A 20570-nucleotide genomic window follows, 5' to 3' on the forward strand; every position below is an offset into this window, starting at 1 on the left:
ATTCCCAGCGATGCGCCTCGCACTTACGCTCCCATAATGTGATGGGTGGTGGGGTATAAAATTAATTAATTATTTAATAAAAAATATTAAAAAAAAAATCTCTTAAGAAAGAAGTCTTTTCGCCATTTTGCATCACTTTTCCTACATCTTTTTTTCTTTCAAACGTGCCATTACTGTGCATGCATGGTTAAAGCCTGGGACGCAGGTAGCAGAGTGGCTTGGCTTTGTTTAATTGGTCCACCATTCGATAAGACAAAAATCACTTGATGGACGGCTTACATGGCAGGCACACCAAACATGGGTGGAGATGCCGCTCATGCAGTGGCTCCTGTTCCGTTAAGTGCGTCTCCACGCAAGCCCTCCTAGTCCTTCCTCTCGTCGGGGGGTTGTCCAAAAGGGACAGAGACTCCGCTGTTGGAGCGTCGTGGAGATCGTGAAGGTTGATCGGATCGGCGACTCCTGAAACCCCGCATCGCCCTACAGCGCCAAGCGAAAGGAAGGGATGTCGTCGGCGTTCGATCCCTTCTTCGCGGAGGCGTCGATTAATCGACCGTTCAGCGACGAGGGCTACGACCCTCGCCTCTCCATCAACCAGCGCTTCGACTCCTTGTCCGACGACCCCGACGACCGCTCCCCGGCCTTTGCTCCCCGCGTCTCATCCTATGGGGAGGACGAGCTCCACCAGCCGCCGGATTTCTCCACCTTCTCCCCCGCCCCCGACGCTGCCGGAAGAGGCTTCGCCGCCACCGGAGATCTCGGCGGCGCTCTCGACGACGCCTCCAACGGGCCCGTCCTCCCTCCCCCTGACGAGTTGCAGCCCGAGGAGGGCTTCATCCTTCGCGAGTGGAGACGGTAAACCCCTTGCTGGGCCTTCCCTTTTCTTTTTCTTTTCTTTTCATTTCTTGGTTGCCGACCAAAGGAAAAGTCTCTCTCTCTCTCTCTCTCTCTAATTCTTCGGTTGGGTAGTTCTGTTTTAGGGTTGCAGATGCAGCAATCGTCAGTTCTTCACTCCCTCTTGTTGGGTCATGGATTTCTTGTTGTATTATATCATTTACCGTTAAAATTTTCGTTTTTTCTTAATAAGAAAAGCCGAAAAGGATGGTTCACTGACAGAGATTTATGTTGGCTACGTGTGAATATCAGCAGGTTTTTATGCACCCTCCTTCGTTTTAAGTTGTTATATCGGTTTATTTCTTTTTCTTTGTTTGAAAGATCAAACCGTTCTTGTTTAAGCATTCAACTAGCCATCTTCGGAGGGCTACGCTGCGACTATTCTTTGCCTCACTTCACCTTTGGCTTTTGGCAGTTAATTGCCATAAAAGCTTAGTCATGGAGGCATAAATTAATGTTTGGCTGGTGAAACGTGGGAGCATGGTGGATTCGATACTTTTGCTTCTAAAAAACCTTGCTATAGGCTTCCTGTTTTATTTCATTCTGTTGTTAAACCATTCCCTTACATTCTGATGAGAAAGGTTTCATCCTCTGATTGTCAGACTTGTTACCATCTGTTCACCCAGGCATTTCCTTCTCAATTGTTTCAAGATGTTGTGTCACAATTTTCCCTCTGCCATCTTGTTAGGTGAAATCTGGCTCTGGTGAAAATTTGAAATATTTGCACTAATTATCTCCTCATAATGGGATATGTCTGTCCTTTGCCTCACCTCTTCTAATTTTATGCTGTTAAATTGCTGGGAATGCTTAGGCGTTAGCATAAATTGAAGATTGGCAACTGAAACATTGATTGCAGAGAGGATCTTGCTTTTTGCCTGTTGTAAATGTTCCTTCTTTGGGATGTTTTCTCTTTTTTGATGAATTGACTCTTCCCTATTGAGTTACAAAGAACATTCTTTCTGATATTTCCTTAAGCTGCAGATTTTCCAATCCATGTTTATTTATTTACCGTCATTCAACTTGATAAAATATGTTGGTAGTTGAAACTCTTACTGATATACCACAACTGCTTCTAAGTTCAGCTCACCTTTGTTGCTGCCATATTATTGTGGATGCTCACTAATTTGGAAATATTGAAATGTTTGGTAAATGAAATTTAGCATCACGTTGAGCGTGATGGTCCTGCTTTTGATTTTATTGCCCTGTGGTTCTTTATTTCTCTACCAACCACAATACAAAATTCTTTTGTCAATATAACGAGAAATACTGTGTGTGAGTGCAGACACACACTAAAAGATAATATAATATAATTGTAATAACTATAAAAACTATAAATCCTAAATAGGACTCTCCCTGTGTATGTGTGTGTAACAATAGCCAGATCTAGTAGGCCTTTTCCTTTTTCAAACTGTTGACATATATCCAGACCCATACCATGTATTGGGATGCAGCTGGTTATCGATTTCCAAATCTGGCAGGATAAAGTTTTGCAGAACCAGACCCAGCCAGATATGGATCTGAATATAGTTCACACTAGAAAAAGTCTGGTCAGGATCTAGATATGCATAAAAAAAAAACCTGACTGATGATCTGACTCATTGCCAGGTTTCCTAACCAGCCATTTGCCCTTCTCTTCAAGATGAATTACAGTTGGCAACTTGGCATTACCTTTTTATAGAAGGATTTAAATCCTATTTATGTGACCAAGCTGGGGATCAACTCTTGGTACTACTCCAGGCCCTTACTTAAGATCGTGTGACTAGAGATCCAGACATCAAATTTGGCTCCTTTATTCTTTAAGTTGATATGAAGCATGAATAAACTATTGTGCTCAATAGATTTGAAACTCCTCTGGCACTTTTTATTTAATGTTAAGACAGATGGTTGTAACTGTTTTACTGAATGTCATTTATATTATTTTTGCAAAGGATGCTAGTTTGGACTTGAAAACCATGTGATCCAGGTCATGTTCAGATCTTTTTATGCACTATGTCCATTGAAAAGGGCTGGAAAACTTGACATGAGATGTTCAACCTGGGGATAAAGTTTGGTCACATTTGGTCTAGAGCATAGACCTTGATAGGTTATGGATCTTGTTTAGGTACTGGTGAATCCTTGCTGAGCATAAACTGTCAGGTGGCAACACCCACACCATTCCAGAATATTCCTCATGGCCAGAGAATAACAGAAACTAAAACTTGGAAAGAAAGGGTGTACAAACTGGTGTTTCTGACAGGAGTGGCTGGAAACACCATTGATGGTCTGACACTCTTTCTGTGTTTCCACCCCCTTGGTTGGAGTATTGGAAAATGACACATACTCGAAATGCTTTTGGCCAGTTCAATGACAGGCTGGTAACCTGCTTCTCTGGAGGTGCTGCCTCCATGCTCTTTTAGTTCACCTTTCTGGCCAAATAATGGCCCGTGAGAGGTGGTCTCTGTAATATGGGAGGGAGGGAGGGACATGGGGCCTTTTTGAGATTGTTGCCTAATGATGTTTGGCATCTGCTTGTCTTTTCCATGTTCATCTGTTCTTTTTTCATTTAATATCCAAGAAGTCTCTCTTGTTCTAATTTCATGGCATAAACCACATTTGTTAATGATCTTGTAGAACTTGTTTCTGACAATTATGTATTGATGCTTCTATGTGACGGTTATTTTCTGAATCGGCATTATTAAGTTTGTACCTGATTTTTCCTTATGTTGTCTAAGGTTGTTGGCCCCAATTGTTTTGGGATGAAGGCGTAGTTGTTGTTTGTTGTTGTTGTTGTCTAAGGTTGTTGACCTCCTCCTACTGAGTTAATGAGACTTGTTATCTGATTTTTGGTCAGCTTGAAATTTCCTTTCTTGGAAATGTTAGTACCTGAGCATCTGCCCGACTTTTCACTTCCAATTATGAAACTAATGTATTTATGGAATGCTTAGCTTGATATCTAATTTGATTTTCAACCAAATCGTCTCAGGTTCCTAGTTGCTGAAAGTTTTACTGTGCCCGAGTCTTGGTTGCACTCAATCGAGTCATAAACAGATCCTGAACAAAGTCAATATCAAGTCCTGTCAGTGTTTATCAAAGTTGTCTACATGGATATCTTTCAAGACTCAGAAGACTCTTCCAAAAATTATCCAGGTCCTTAAGGGCTTAGATGCTTATTTGACATAAAACTCTTTTCTGCCATGGGGATAGTTCAAGTTGAAGTTTTATTGAGTCTGGAGGTGCATTGCAATCACATACTGCTATTCTTCTGTTAAAAATTCCACCTGCCAATCTTTTGTAATTTGTTCACTGTCGTAGTTGGTTGAAGTCCTTGTTGCTTCATAAATCGTACAAAAGTTTGTACATGCCAGTGAATGTCCTTTTGTCTTTGGAAAAATCATGCACATGTTCATTCCATCTCCATCTGCTTGTTTCTTAAAATATTGTAGGATGCCATTCTAAGCCTGTAAAGAGCTGTACATCTATATATTGTACAAGATTTTTCTGATTTGCTTGTTTTCAAGAGATCTTATAGATTTTGTGTCCTATCCTGCCCTATATGCCTTCTGTAGGTATTTCTTGCTTTCTAATCTATTATGCCGTTATGGTTGTAGGACTGACGTATGTGATGATTCTCAAAACAGTTTTCTTGTACAAATGGTTGAGCTTTATAATCACCTCATAGTTCATGTGTGTTTCTATTGCAGGCAAAATGCAATATTACTTCAAGAGAAGGAACGGATGGAGAAAGAGTTATTGAACCAAATAATTGATGAAGCTGATGAATATAAAGCTGATTTCTATAGGCGCAAGGAGATAAACCGTGAAGCAAACAAGGCCAACAATAGAGAAAAAGAGAAAGTGAGAGTGTCACAGCCTTGTTTCAGATATCTTCTTTATTGTCAATCAGTTGCATACGATGAGTGACTGATTGGCAAACACTGTCCATGAAACTGCTGACAGGGATGTTACCTACGAGTGTTGAATCTCAATGGGCTGCAAGGGTTAGTTGTTTTCAACAACCCTTGCACAATGTGTGGATCTTCCGAAGTGGTCGAGATGGCCACTTCTTTGGCAATATACACTTGAACAGTTGAACTTATTTAGAGATTCTTTCATTTTTTAAATATGCGATAATGGTCTCGTTTAAACTCAATAGCGCTTTGCCGGACAATACTGGGAATTTTGTAAACAGCTTGGTTTTTAGATGTTTTAATAGTAAGATTGTGCTTCATCATTGTCGTCTATTTTGTGGTTGAGAGTGCATTGTTAATTTTGTTTTTCTGTGGGCTTGTTCAGCTATTTTTGGCCAATCAGGAGAAGTTTCGTGCCAATGCTGACAAGCACTATTGGAAGGCGATTGCAGAACTTATTCCACATGAGATACCAAATATAGATAAGAAAAGGGGAAAGAAGGAGCAAGAAAAGAAACCTTCAGTCACTGTAATTCAAGGACCAAAGCCAGGCAAGCCAACGGATCTGTCTAGAATGCGGCAAATTCTTGTGAAACTGAAGCATAATGTGCCTCTTCACATGAGGCCACCTCCACCTGCGGCAGCCTTTACTAATGGAACGGGCAAAGATGCTGCAGCTGCTTCCTCCAAGGCGGCAGCATCCCACCCGTCAGAACCTGTAGTAGCAGCTTGAATAATTTTTTCCCTGTGGTTTTCATGTATATGTGCAGTATTCTATCGGAACAGTATTAGAATGACGTTATTGGGATCCTCGTCCATATGAGACAAGGACTGTCTACCTTTCCATCATTTTCGTGTCAAAATAGTACTACATTATGTTGTTAATGTCAGTGTATCATGTAAATCAGCTCAAGCCGGTCATGTTTTCTGCAAAAAGATGATGGTGATGACTGAAATATTTGCTATACCTTTGAAGGTCAAAATGATGTGAACTTCTTTCAAAGCCATTTAGGGTGTCGGGCAACAACTTTCTTTTTGTGAACCCAATTTGCTATTATCCACCAAATTCCTGATTGATCTCCTACAACCACAGCTACAAACACCACGGTGTTGTGTTGTCGAAAACACGATGAAAGAACATGATCTTTTGGTAAACATTTAGGCTCCGTTTGGAAGACAAGAGGCAAAACTTGGGTTTTGATAAGCCTAGGTTTTGCCTAAAACTAAATTTTTGGCAAACCTGGTTTTGCTAAAAACCCGAGTTTTTGGCTGTTTGGTTGAAAAAAAACTTGATTTTCCAAGTTTTAGTTAGAAAAAACAAAAAAAGGTGCCCAGCCATTTTCCGGCAACCCACAGATCAGAAATAGTTGTGATGATACCATATTCGCTTGATGGTAATAGTCTGGCTGTTTTCGTGCCAGTGGGTGACAATAAAATGGCCAGCCACTGGTAAATGGCCACCGCCAATGTAAGAATCCAAAAAGAAAATTTGCCTGACCATTTTTCAGCCATCTATCAGCCGATGTCAGCCTAGACATTTTCTGGCGGGTAGATGTCTGAAAAATGGTCAAAAGTGGCTATAAAATCAGAAAAGTATATATATGCGGCTATTTTCGGCCAGTAACCGACCGAAAAATGGCCAGTGTGGCTATAAAATCAGAAAGGTACCATGCTGGCCATTTTCTGGCCGGTCATGGGCCGGAAATGGCTGGCATGTAGACTGGCCATATGAGGTGCCAAAGAATGGGGGTGGGGTGGGGTGGGGGCAGCTCCCCCACCTTGCCCCCGATAAACCTGGTTTATCAAAGCCAAGTTTTTGGCATCAAACGGAACCAAAGATCTGGTTTTGGTCTTGTAACTGGTTTTCACCTAAAACCAGGTTAGAAACCAACCTGGTGGGCCCTAAGACCGCTGATAAAATCATTGTATTTGCAAAATAACATGATTTTATTTCAAGTACCATGATATATTTTTATGGCATAATCTCCAAGAAAAAATATTTGACTGTTTGAATATATTCTAATTTTATTATTTTTTCCATTTCAAATTTTGCCGAGATTTTTCCAAAATCTATTTTTTTTAAAGACCTCTCGCAAATTCCTTGTTTGAAAAAATGCTGCTTTAATTTTTTTTTCCGGAATGCTGCTTTATTTTTCGTCATTAATTACGGCTACAACAATTGAATATACGTGGTATCCGCTGAGGCAGTGGCGGAGCCAGGGGTGGGCAGCCGCCCACCCCAGAATTTGAAACCGAAAAAAAAAAAATACTATGCCTCCAGCGATATTTCGTAAAGAAACAAAGAATCTGATTTTAACTCTTGTATGCTAATGCCTACCGCTACGTGTGCTTTAATTTGTCTGGTGTGTGACAAACAGAAAATAAGTGTATGTTTACTTTTAATCCAGCAATCTGTTCTGGATATTATCATCCGTGGTGTGTTGTCATTTAAATGCAGTTTGTTTTAGGTGGCGAGCACTCGCCCAGGACAACAATCAGCAAGTGGTGCTGACATGTTTATGTCTTCCCGTGGCAGCGGTATCACATACACCCTAAGCTTCCACGTAATCTGGACCCGCGTCTGTCACTCCCCTAGTTCGAATCTGCATTCAACCGGGTTCTGGATTGTGCGTTTTAAGCTTTAGAAGCTGCTCTCGGAAAGCAACGTAATGTTTTGGTTCCTTGAAGTTTATTTGAGCTGAATGTATGCAAGACTGATCTCAAATGATTTGAGTATATTGTGATAAATATTGCTGATTCTTTTTACATTGATAACCAATAGATTTCAATATAATTCAAAGGCTTATTTAAGTTTTATCTCTTCACCTTCGAACTGTGCCTCCAACCAATTTTTTTTGGCTCCGCCATTGATCCGAATAAATGGATCGTCCTTCAAGACCATATAGCATTGTCCCCGAGACCCAAGGTCGGTCCACCTAACGAAAAACTCCTGGCTCCGCCGCTGCGCTGAGGCAACTACATTATATCAATTTACTGAAGCCGTATGAATAGCATAGTATCAATTTAATCCAAGCCGTGTTAATTAAAAGTACATGACAAATATCCGATGACATCTGCTTTTGCCGATCAAATCTTATCACTGTCACAATGGAGAGTAGGACACAGTACCACATTCAATGAATACACATGGGCACGGAAATAAAAAAAATATTCTGCAGTAAGCTAGCTTTTGTCCAGCCTTATCCGCAGATGCTATTACAGTAGCTCCAAGACGAGAGCCCGAAACAATGCGTTTGCAATAGTATACATCGCTGCCTGGAGAAAAACTATCGTGACTTTAGATAAACATTTATGCTTCCGTATCATCGAGGATACAGCTGCGTCATCGAACTGCCAGAAATCAGGGTATTGGTTGGAGACATATGCATGTATTGTTTGCCTTTAGAAACCAGGGTGCTCAGGGAGGAATCTCCTAACTTGGCTCCGAAAAGATGGTCATGATTCCTTGGTATGCCTGGCTCTGTTAGCAAATCCTCGTTAAGATGTATCCTTCTTGAAAGCATTGCTACCACTTGCACCATGGATGGCCTGTAGCTTGCTGTTGCCTGGGTGCAAAAGAGCGCCACCTTGATAAAGCGCAGCACTTCTTCAGGGTATTCCACCAAATTTTCATCTACAATCTCCAGCAGTCTGTCTTCCTGCCGCAATTTCCACGTCTGTTGCAGCATTCCATTATTCAAAGATTTAGAACAACATTACATCAAGTTTTTGGCTACTTCAAACTTGAGTTAATTCAAGGCACAACAGATCACTGGTTGCCATCGACATGTTCGTTTGCAAATAAGCAAGTCATTCATCAAAAGATGATTTTAGTTCATGAAGAGGAGAAAATGATAATGCAGAGGTTCAGTTTAAACGTTGCATGAGTTTGTCCAATCTTCCTCAATGCACTTGCCTAAAGAAAAAGAAAAACCTCAACGCAATAAACAGTTTTTTTTGTGTTTGCATGTTTAGGACAGGAAAACTGGAGAATAAAATGCACTAAACGGTAATATTTTCACAATATTTAAATTAAACAATAACTGCAACAGCTTGTGGAAAACTTCCTTGTCAAACTGTTTCCCCCTCTTTTAACTCCCTTTCTCTTCACCTATCCTTTTTGAATAACCAAGCTGAGGGATAGCCCCTGCTGAGGTTCAAAACCAATATCACTTGGCTAATATGATGCAACTCTAACTGGTCCAGCTATCTTATTTGGTTCACTGGCTGTACTGTTTCCAGTTAAAATAAATGAAAGAGAGAAAACAAAGACACTTGTAGCAGCTAAAGCACAAGAATTCTGCAAGGAATAACTTTCAGAAGGAAAGATGTTCAACCTACTGGATTTTGTATGACATAATTGCATTCAATTCATGAAAATTTAGAATTGGTGATCAGAATGACAGATTTGGTGGTTTTACCAATTCAAGAAGAGACAAATCAGCTGGCATCCAGCCTGACTTTGAGACGTTTTTTCCACTGATTACCTCAAGTAGGAGAATCCCAAAGCTGTAAACATCTGCCTTTTTTGTTAACTGACCTAGTAAAGCATACTCTGGAGCCAAATAGTCACTGCAAAATAAAAATTATGCAAACCAAATCAAACATATTTCATATCACCTATGACATCACAATGTTGTTTTTCAGAAGCAATATCAACTTATCAACCATTTCATTCCTTCTTTACTACCACTGTCACAAAACTTCCTAGAGAGAGCAATGGTGCCAACGATAACACTAAAACATGAATGCACATGCGAAAGTAAAATCAGGTATTCATAATGTGGAGGTATTTTTGACTTTTATAGCACACGTAAAAATGGTATTTAACAGTAAAATATTAATCATCAACAAAAGACCACTTCACAGTGTAAAATTGGCAGGAAAATGTGGTGAAAAATTAAAGTCCTATTCTAATATGGAAAAATGGACAAGGCAAATCTCAACAAACCTATATGAAATTTTAGCGAAATTCTTGTGAAATTTAAAAGGCAACATCCATATTCCTTGTAAAACAAAAACTCAAATAACATAATACAAATTTTCGACAGCTAAACCGCTGTGGAGGCAAAATTTTCTGTTTAAAATAATGTAAAAATCAAAGATTCACTTAAATTTCTGTGGAGGGTTTAACAACCATATTCTGATAATGATTACAGATGATTGATTTATGGGTAACAAGAACAATCTAAAAAATGTAGTCGATGAAGATTGGGTGTTATGGATGATATCAGTTGCCAAAATACCAAGGATGACTAGAGGATGAGCTTCAGTCTTTTAATAGGCAGTCAGTTCTGTGAGACTGCGACTTTAAACCACAGGCAAAGTTATGATTAAAATGCATAGATGTTTAATATGGATTATGCATTTAGAATTTATAACAAATCATACATGATTACAATAACTAAGTCAAACAACGCACCTTGCCGTTTGACTTTGGTACAACTAGAAACATACGTGAGAAAATATGATCCTCCAATTACGAACCAAAATGTCCACCAATAAATCAAATTGACAAGCACAAAGTGTCACTAAAGATACACACACAAAACCCAGAAAAGGGGTTCTCCACAACAAAGAATATAAAAAATAGTTTTTTATTAATAACCAAATTGCAAAGAAATGAATTACAAATAATGAGGGGGTTCACCCCTATTTATACGCAAGAGGTAGTCTAAAAAAGAGTTTGGAATAGTCCAACAACTACAAATAGAGTTGTTGGGACTGTTCCAACAGCTATATTTGACTAGTCAACTCTATGTTGACTAGTCCAAAAAGAACTTAACCAAAAAAGGAAAAGAAGAATGAAAAAAGGGGAAAATAGTAACAAAATTTACATATATAATATATATGTATACATATATGTATATTTGTATACATACTTAAGTATGTATATATATAGATACATGTATATATATTGTATATATACATATTATATGTATATGCATTTTAACATCCCCCCTCAAACTTAAGGTAAAATAACTAAAAGTTTGCTAAGAAGGAAGCAAAATCTAGGAGCAACGAGAGTTTTGGTGAAAAAATCTGCCAATTGGTACTCTGATGTGACATATGGCAGATCAATAACGCCTTGAAGATACTCATCTCGTACATCATGGCAATCCATATTGATGTGCTTGGTTCTTTCATGAAATGTGTGGTTACTAGCTATGTAGATAGCACTTTTATTGTCGCAACAAATCTTTGAAGCTCCTTGAATTTGAATTCCCATATCAGAGTCATATCATCTCAATTGTAGTAGTGGCTATGACCCGATACTCAGCTTCTGTCGGAGAAAGAGAGACCTTTTGTTGCTTTTTGCACCACCACGAGATTAGAGATTCACCTAGGAAAACACAGAAACCCGTGATTGAATGCCTATTGTTAGGATCACCTCCTCAATTTGCATCAATATAAGCAAGTCTAGTGCAGATGATGAAGACACAAACAAACCTCTAGAAATAAACTTTTTAAGATATCTAATGATACGCAAAACAACTCTCATGTGAACAGATGTGGGAGCATATTGAAACTGATTAGTTGTGTGTAAAACATGTCCTATATCAGGTCTAGTAATTGACAAATAAGAAAGGGCTCCAATAAGTTGTCGATAAGATGTTGGATCATCAAGAGGCTCCTCATCATCAATTTTTATTTTGACATTTGTCACTTCTGGAGTATCAACCCTCTTGTCATCTGTAATATTGGACCTGAGAACAATATCAGAAGCAAACTTAGACTGAGATAATAGATACCCTTTAGGGGAATAAGCAACCTCTATACCTAGAAAGTATCTTAGAAAACATAAACCAGTCATTTCAAAATTGGTTTTAAGAATCCTTTTAATATTTTGAACTCCTTGTTTGTCGCCTTTAGTGATGATCGTATCGTCAACATAGCAGTGTTGATGATCATAGTAAAATGAGAATATCTGCATCATAATCCTTAACAAACAAAGCAGTGGCAGTTAAACAGGATCTAAAACCAATATCAAACATAACTCTGTTAAATCTATCATACCAAGCTTTAGGAGCTTGTTTCAAACCATATAAGCCTTTTGTAAATGAAGAGCCTTTCCTTGAGGGATGCACATACCTGGGGGTGCCTCCATGTATGCTTCTTTCATAAGATTTTCATTGAGAAATGCATTTTTAACATCCATTTAATATATAAACCAGTTCTTAATTGAAACAACTACAATGAAGATTCTACCAGTGATAATACGGGAAACAAGAGCAAAGGTTTCTTTATAATTTATGCCTTACTTTTGTAAGTACCTTTTGGCAACTAGTTTAGCTTTATATTTCTCAAGGGTCCCATCATTCTTGGTTTTTATTTTATATACCCACGTACAATTTATGAGTTTCTCTCCTTGTGAAAGGTTTTGAATAGTCAAAGTTTGAGCCTTCTCTAATGCTTCTAATTTTATTCTCATCTCTTTAACCAATCCGGATTTTTCTTTGGCATGAGCATAAGATGACGATTCTACATAAGAATGAATCAAGGGTATGCATGCCTGGTATTTTGAGAAGAAAGAGATAGGATACAAAATTCGATGGAGGTTTTGATATTCTAGATGATATCTTAGTTTGTAGTTTATCTCCACTTTCAAAGTTAGAAAATTTCTCAAGTGCACATGGAGGGTTTTGGTTTTCCTGTCTAAAACATTGTATATAAGTTTCATCATTATGAGATAATTCATCAAGAGGTTCAATATCCCTTGATTCATTAACATTATCAAAATCATACTCATAATCATTAATATCTTGTTTTGAAACAAGATCAAGCAAAAAAGAATACTTAGTTACTTCCTTAGATTGATCCTTATCAAAGAAAATTTTCTTTTCTAAAAAAGTTACATTTCTTGAAATATATAGTTTTTCAGTCTTAGAGTCATAGCATCTATATCCTTTTTGGTTGTCAACATAACCAAGAAAGGCATGAGAGATAACTCTAGGAGAAAATGTGTCATTCTTATTGGTTAAAACAAAATATTTGCAACCAAATACTCTTAATTTGGAATAACCAGGAGTGAGTTTAAAAAGATTTTCAACTAGTGAAATATTTTTCAAAGAGGAAGATGACATTTTATTTATAAGATAGACAACAGTTAAAATGTCTTCTGCCCAAAAAACCTTAGGCACATGACTAGCAATAAGTTCTTGAAGTTTCTACAATATGCTCATATTTTCTTTTAGCTAAGCCATTTTGTTGTGGTGTGTGCGGACAAGATCTTTGATGTGTGATGCCATATAAGTTGATATAATTTTTAAATTCATTGAACAAAAATTCTCTCCCTAAATAAGTGTGAAATATAAAAATTTCATCATTAAATCTATTTTTAACCACTTATGAAAATTTTGAAAGTGAGAAAAAACTTCAGTTTTATGTTTAAGAAAGTAAATCCAAGTATATCTAGTGAAATCATCCACAAATATAACATAATATGCATATCCACATTTAGACATAACTGTTGCAAGATCCCAAACAACTGAATGAACTAACTCAAGTGGTCTAGAAGAAATAAAAGTTTTATCATTAAATGGTAATCTCATCATTTTTCCCAAGAACACAATCTTCATAAGTAAAGTCATTAGCATTACAAAAATTTTCAATCTTGGAAAATATTGAATTTTGGATACATTGGGATGTCCTAATCTTTTATGTCATGAATTTAAATCCAATTTTTGGACACTACAACAAAATGTATCTTTGGGTATATCCAAAAAATTCATATAGTTAGAGACCTTTATGGCTTTGCCTAATCAGCTTCCTTGACTGACGATCATGCACCGAGCATCCATTTGAAGAGAAGATATTACAACCATAATTAGATATTTGGGAGGCAGATAAAAGATTTAAATTTAATTTAAGAATGTATCTAATTTTTTATTTTTTTTTGTATTTGAAAGATTTTTATCAAAATTTTCTATTCCTTTGATTTCAAGAGATGTACCATTGACATTGACAACATTTAACACACTTGAGTTATTACGACATTCAGATAAAATATTATGATTGGAGCCAAGCAAATTTACCAGGGTTGGTGTAGAATGAGACCGTGGCTCCAATTAAAGAAGAAGATCCTCTAAAAAGAGGTTGAAGAACTTCCACCAGTTGAGATAAGGATTTAGCTATTTCAATGGATGTATTTTGAGAGGTATCATCATCCTTAGTCTTTTAAGGTGTTTCAACCGTCGCCACTTTCTTCTCCGTATAGTATTTTTCATCCCTTCTCCTTAGCTTGGGATACATAGGTTTAATGTGCTCTAGTTCATGACAATAATGACAAATAATTTTTTCTTTGTTGTCATAGTCATTTGTTTGTTTTTCAAAGTGAAGTGGTTTATAAGTATGAGCATAAGATCCGGGCCTAGAGACGGCCAACATAGATTGTTCATCATTCTTAAGAGAATTTTTCTTCAACCTATTCTCTTCCATGCTTAGTTCTTCTATCGCATCAACAATAGAGGAAACTTTGCCTCTATGCAAAAGAGTCGATTTAGTAGACTCAAATTTCGGTCTCTATCCATTTACAAATTGGTAACAAATGTTTTACATCGATTTGCCTTTCGCAAAGCTCAATATCTTCGGTTGAATGCCACTTCGGTTCAAGTAGGGCCAACTCTTTCCATAGTTCGAATAACTTGTTATAGTATTCTCTAATACTTTTGTTGTCTTGAGTCATATTTCAAACTTTGTCATGTAAATTGCACGCATGTACAATATCCTTAAGAGAATACATGTTCTTGAGGTATTCTCAAGCATTGTTGGCATGCTTGAATTTCGCAAGGCTAGAGCACTTTTTGATGTCAACTCGGTTGATGATAAAGACATAATCTTGGGATGTCCTACTCTCCACTCTTTTCATTTTTTTTCATAATTAGCTATAACTTTAGTTTTTGTACATCGAAAAGAGGGACTTCTTTCTCATTCTCCACCTTAGTGAGAATTAATTTAGGTTTCGGAAACCATCCACTAATCTTCACAACCCTTTTCCCCAAATGTGATGCTTTATAATTGAAGACTACACAACATAATTAGTATCGTTGAGTTTCATGGGTACGATGGTGACACTTTCTTTGTCATTCACTTTTACAAGTGTAAGAAGAGATAAAAAGAGATGAGATGAAAAAGAGAGAACACAAAATGTACGAGAACCACTTTCACGAACTTTGAGTAGATCAATGAGCACAACGAGAGCACAACTTGATCACATGAACACTTGAGATGATTCACGAATAAAAAAACAAGCTTGTGTTGCAACCACCAACACGAGCATGAGAGAGACATGATTTTACGAGCCAACGAATATTCTTCAATCTCAAAGAGCACCTTGCTTTGATACCATGCGAGGAAATACGATCCTCTATACGAACCAAAATGTCCACCAATAAATTAAATGGATAAATACAAAAGTGTCACTAAGGACACTCACAAAAACCCACAAAAGGGGTTCTCCACAACAAAGAATATAAAAAATATATTTTATTAATCACCAAAATGCAATGAAATGCATTAAAAATAATGAGGGGGTTCACCCCTAGTTATACACATGAGGTAGTCTCAAAAAGAGCTGTTGGAACAGTCCAACGGCTACAAATAGAGCTGTTGGAACTGTTCCAATAGCTCTATTTGACTAGTCAACTCTATGTTGACTAGTCCAAAAAGAACCTAACTAAAAAGGAAGAAAGAAAAAAGGGAAAAATAGTTACAAATAGTTACAATATTTATATATATAATATATGTATACACATATGTATATATGTAAATGTATACATATATATATATATATACATATACATATACATATATATATACATTTTAACAACATAAACTTCAAATCTCTGTAATTGCATGTCGTAAAAGAAATTGCTCATTCAGCTCTCACAATCGACATTGCTGAGCTGTCACTTTAGTTGCAGGATTTCTTGTTAAATATATCAAAAATCTTTTTGGTGGCTAACAATCATTTTAACATATGCACAGTTCATGCCTATTTAACCGATGCACATTTACAAAACTTTCCTTTGCCTTATTCAAATTGTATAGTCAGCATGTGCTGAAGTGTAAGTTAAACACAAATGCATCTTATACAGCAATGACCAGCTGTCTCATTCTTCAAGTTTTCCTGGCTTTTTTGGAAACTGACATAAGCATCACTGGATCTGTCACTTATCAAGAATTATGTTTGTAATAAGCAGAGAAGCCAAAGTATGAAATGAATCCCAGAATACATCTAAATTGATTAACGAATCCCAGAATATATCTGATTGATTATATGACCGTGTTAGGCAGATAATATTCAAATAAGTTTTAGCTACCCCAAAAGGAGTCCTGTTCCAAACTTCTTGATGTGTATGCCTTACTAGGAGGATAATAAACTAGAACTTGCAAAAACACTGTGCTGATTGAGTATATATTCTCACATTGTTCCTGCAACACGTGTACTGATGTGAGAAACATTGTCTGGAAAAAGTTTTGCAAGTCCAAAGTCTCCAATCTTTGGAAAGAGATCTTTGTCAAGAAGAATATTGCTGGCTTTGATGTCTCGGTGTACAATATGTGGATCAAGTTCCTCATGGAGGAATGCAAGTCCAATAGCAGTGCCAATGCAGATTGCAGCTCTCTTAGACCAGTCAAGTTCAATCTTTTTTCTTGGACCTGTAACATATGATAATATCAATCTAGTATACAATGTTCTGATTAGAATTAAGTATTTCTATTACTGACAAAAAATGATAATCCTGTATAATTGTTGTTCATTACTCTCCCTGCAATGAAGGCAGGCGACTTTGCTATTTCCTGTACTAACAGAGTACTTTGTTTTTTTAAAAACAACTTGACTTAGCAGTAAAATTCAAAGTTATAACCAATAAATCTCAAAGTTACCTAGTGTGGCATTTGAAAGGCTGTTGTTCTCCAGATATTCATAAACTAGCATCCGGCTGCTTCCCTGTACACAGCATCCAATTAGTTGAACAAGGTTTGGATGCCTAATATTTGATATCGTATGAATTTCTGTCAAAAATTCACGGTCTCCTTGATTTGATTCTGTGGAGAGTTTCTTGATTGCAACTTGCATATTGCCTTTCAGGATTCCCTGCAAATAACCACAATGATGATAATTAATTGTAAGACCCAAATGATTAGGTATCCAGTGATGGATCTGTCCTAACACAAAAGAGAAAGGGAAAGATTGTGTTCCTGATAAAAGAAATGACAAAGCCACTTGGTTATCATGTGTGATGTGGTCACAAGACGCACATAAACTAATGTGATAGGAGCTCAGCTGATGATGTGACAGAAGTTATCAAGTATGGTAAGGCCACATAGATACGCAAAATCTGATCACTGATGTGAAAAGTTCAGCATTTGCAACTTGTAACAGACCTATTGTACATACGTGTGAGTCTCCTGATAGACTGAACTTTGCAAAGGCCATTGGAGAATAATCTACAGCTGAAATGAATGAGTGCATTGTATACCACTCTTGGCGATAGATTTAGTTTGCGAACCATAGTAACTTTGTTTCTACCAAAGCATTACTTAAAATAGTAACAGGTCACCATATTAATTATGTTTGTTGTTCATCTTTGAGAAAATACAAGTGATACAATCAATCGTTTGTAACAATATTTTTCTGAAAAGAACAAGCATATCCTTGAAATCTCAGCAAAATGACTGAACAACTGAAATCTCCATGGAAAGACAAGAGCTAGCTTGCTGCTGTTCCTAGGTGAACATCAAGAACACTGGCACATATCTAGATAGTTAATAATGGCAAATTAGGCATCATTATACCAAAAGGTTGCTAACTCTACTTGTTTTATCTTGAGATAATTTCTAGACTAGGTTACAGAAGAGCAGAAAAGGTCACGTCCTATGCAGGTTTCTTCTTATTCTCTTATCCTTAAGTGATAACTCGACAACTGCTCATAAACCGGTGATAGAATTTTAAATTATTAAAGAATAACTGGTAGAAATAAAGACATGATGATTTCAAACAGGCATGCAGCCACAAAGACAGCATAATAGTTTAAGAGATGATTATGGGAATGAAAACATGTTACCACATGCACACACACATCATACATCATACATGTACACACATGAACACAGACAGATAGGATAGTAGTTACACCTTGTAGACTACACCGAACCCACCTCCACCTATTCTGTTACATGGATGGAAGTCATTTGTTGCACGCCTCATCTCACTTTCAGAATATAGCTGGATAGACATGGCTTTAGAAAACTCTGACCAACCAAATGAATGGAATCAATGTGTCAGACTGATGCTAAAGCTTCCATATATGTGACAAAAGAGACACACATGAATCACTATTATCTAGTCAGAAGCCACACAACAGCCGAAATGCACGACTTATCTCTGGCATATCAAGCATATGAACAATTTGACAGATAAAAGTATCAAGCTGTCACATTTATCTAACCCTTGTTGGCGCTTGGATGTTTCACTTTAGCAAATATGGTATACAGTTTACTTCTAGTTGTATATGTCATCAATTACTTGGTAAAGGGTCCTAAATTCCGTACATAAGCAAATTCTAGACGAGTGTGCAATAAAGATATCATTAAAATTTCCACCACTATTGTTAGCGTTCCCATAGTAATAACTCTTATTAGTAAAAGGGCAATACTTTGGACTTCTTCACATGGTTATATCAATTGGGAAATGCATAGAAGTTTGATCTCTGTTCTCACTAACTTTATAAGGAGTGTCGAGTCCCCAGCAGAATGGGTGTTCCCAAAAGACTGTAGGAGTCCAATATATCCGAAAAAACAAACCCATAAAAGCATGCATATACAATGTCTAATTGATCAGGTGAGAAAATGACCATCCCTGGTTGGACAAAAGAAAGCGGAGTGATCCATGTTAAAACATAGATATCGCTCTTGAAATGGAAAAGATATGAAAATATTAAAAAAATGCATCACATTTGAAAATATTGATGACAACAATCCACAAGTGTATGAGTACAATGAATTTCTTACCATCTGTCATTTTAGCAGCAGCATTCTTATTCTTTTCCCCTGCCTGTGGGGGATTGAAGCAGCATACTCGCATAGTTGTTGGTGGGCAGCTGAAATGATCAGACCTGGAAACAGATTATTAGGATTATCAGCGAATCTATCAATACTTGATGGGCATAAGATGGACTTCAAAGCTTGAAATTTCATGCTTGAAGTATGAATTGGATGGAGTGACACAGGATTCGCACAAACGATGTGGAGGTAGGCAACATAAATTATAAAACATGGTACTATTACTTTGACCAGAGAGAGAGAGAGAGAGAGAGAGAGAGAGAGAGAGAGAGAGAGAGAGAGAGAGAGAGAGAGAGAGAGAGAGAGAGTCATACCATTGTAGAAGGAAATCCTAAACTAATGTTTGTCCCGGCTGCGGAAATTCGAATTCTACCACGACGCCTGATTGAACAACCATACGGGATTATTCCAATTCAAATGAATGGATGCAAGAGGATTCTGTTAAACGAGTAAGAGAAAACCTTTTTGGAAAAAAGAAAAAGAAAGGAAGGAAGGAAGGAAGAAGGCAGGAGGACTGAACAACACTAAAGGAGAAGTTGGTATTGGTTCAGTAAAACAGAGCTAATTAAATTGAGGTTTCTGCGGCGGAGAAATGATGGCGGTGTTAAAAGTGTTCAACAAAGGGCGGGAGATTTCTTTTCCATCTCTCGATCTAGAGAGAGAGAGAGTTTTTCCTTCGCCTCCCCTTCAGTCCATCGTCGTCTTCCTCCTTTTGGGCGGTCGAGCCAGTGAACGTTGACGACATCACGATCACGACAAAATCCAAATAATCCAATCCCTCCTAATAATGCGAACCCACATTTTGCAGGTCGTGTGGTACTACTGGTAGGCATTAACGTCTAACGTTTAACGCATAAAAACGAGACAAGGTTTCTACCCAGAGTTTTGGATCCGATCCATGATTTTCCAACCCGGAAAGCATACCCTCCCTCCCTCTGGTGGGCCAGGTTCCATGGATCCCATGAATTTACCCACCGGCGTATAACTAGCTCTGCTCATATGATTGGCAGCAATGCATACAAGGGCTTGCAGATCATAATTGAATTTAATGGTAGGATGGCAACTGGTCCGGCCCCTTCCGGTAGGCCAGGATGAGCCCAACCCAATTAATTAAAGAAAGCTGAGTCTGACTCAGTTGGTGCTGCCTGCTGCTTGGCAAAGTCAATCCACATAAGGCTTGGTCAGGCACCTGCTTTGTCCCACGCTCAAGGAGGGTCCACCTTAGAGCTCAAACTTAACACCAAAGCCATAGGTGGATTAAAACCCGGTTAGGTTACTCAAATAGGTTTATCTTTAAAAGTATATCTAATTTGTTTTCGACAGAGAAAGGTGGGGGTTAGGCAGACCCCTACCAGTTATACAACCACACCATTTGGGATTCGAACTTGCAGAGTCCCAACACAAGGTAACCTGCACTAACTACTCCCAACCTTGGAGCTTTGCACAACCATCCTTATGTGTGGGCGCTTCATCAACACGGCAAGATGGCATCGTGCATCTGGGAGTTCTTGGCATTGTTATTAAAAATATGCTTCATACTATCCCGTGGTGACAAGGCAACAAAAAAAGATGATTATCAAAAGTTTGAGATAATTTAATGGCGAGAACCATTCATATTAACTTATATAGAGGATTACCTCATTAGAGTCTTTGAAGTTTACCCCTCTGCAAAAGGTATGTTTTTTTGCTATTGTGGCAAAATATAGCACGATGTTGGAAACCCAC

The 20570-nt window shown here is 37.7% G+C and overlaps 2 protein-coding genes across 2 annotated transcripts; one reads left to right on the plus strand and one right to left on the minus strand.

Moving 5' to 3' along the window:
* Positions 1 to 385: 385 nt before the first annotated feature.
* LOC149823149 (clathrin light chain 2-like) lies at positions 386 to 5865 on the plus strand. Its single transcript, XM_090019957.1, has 3 exons — positions 386 to 852; positions 4572 to 4725; positions 5164 to 5865. Exons 1-3 carry the CDS (start codon positions 503 to 505, stop codon positions 5509 to 5511), a joined length of 852 nt encoding a protein of 283 aa, XP_089876083.1. The 5' UTR covers positions 386 to 502; the 3' UTR covers positions 5512 to 5865.
* A 1904-nt stretch (positions 5866 to 7769) lies between these two features.
* On the minus strand, positions 7770 to 19585 carry LOC149823150 (putative serine/threonine-protein kinase). Its single transcript, XM_090018686.1, has 8 exons — positions 19307 to 19585; positions 19160 to 19226; positions 18795 to 18898; positions 17920 to 18035; positions 16668 to 16878; positions 16205 to 16439; positions 9266 to 9350; positions 7770 to 8455 (listed from the first exon to the last, which is right to left on the minus strand). Exons 3-8 carry the CDS (start codon positions 18865 to 18867, stop codon positions 8102 to 8104), a joined length of 1074 nt encoding a protein of 357 aa, XP_089874812.1. The 5' UTR covers positions 18868 to 18898; positions 19160 to 19226; positions 19307 to 19585; the 3' UTR covers positions 7770 to 8101.
* Positions 19586 to 20570: the final 985 nt, after the last annotated feature.

The sequence above is a fragment of the Nuphar pumila genome, chromosome 10 (assembly GCF_984573655.1).
Source record: "Nuphar pumila chromosome 10, dmNupPumi1.hap1.1, whole genome shotgun sequence".
Taxonomy (NCBI): Eukaryota; Viridiplantae; Streptophyta; class Magnoliopsida; order Nymphaeales; family Nymphaeaceae; genus Nuphar; species Nuphar pumila.

Bases quoted from the DNA above. Each gene is read 5' to 3' on its own strand.
- LOC149823149 (XM_090019957.1), top strand. From the start codon at position 503: ATGTCGTCGGCGTTCGATCCCTTCTTCGCGGAGGCGTCGATTAATCGA. The intron at 853-4,571 runs GTAAACCCCTTG...TTTCTATTGCAG, and splicing joins ATCCTTCGCGAGTGGAGACG to GCAAAATGCAATATTACTTC. The intron at 4,726-5,163 runs GTGAGAGTGTCA...GGGCTTGTTCAG, and splicing joins ACAATAGAGAAAAAGAGAAA to CTATTTTTGGCCAATCAGGA.
- LOC149823150 (XM_090018686.1), bottom strand. From the start codon at position 18,867: ATGCGAGTATGCTGCTTCAATCCCCCACAGGCAGGGGAAAAGAATAAG. The intron at 18,036-18,794 runs GTAAGAAATTCA...TTGGTTGGTCAG, and splicing joins TGCTGCTAAAATGACAGATG to AGTTTTCTAAAGCCATGTCT. The intron at 9,351-16,204 runs GTGAGAATATAT...TTTATTTTGCAG, and splicing joins ACACGTGTTGCAGGAACAAT to TGACTATTTGGCTCCAGAGT.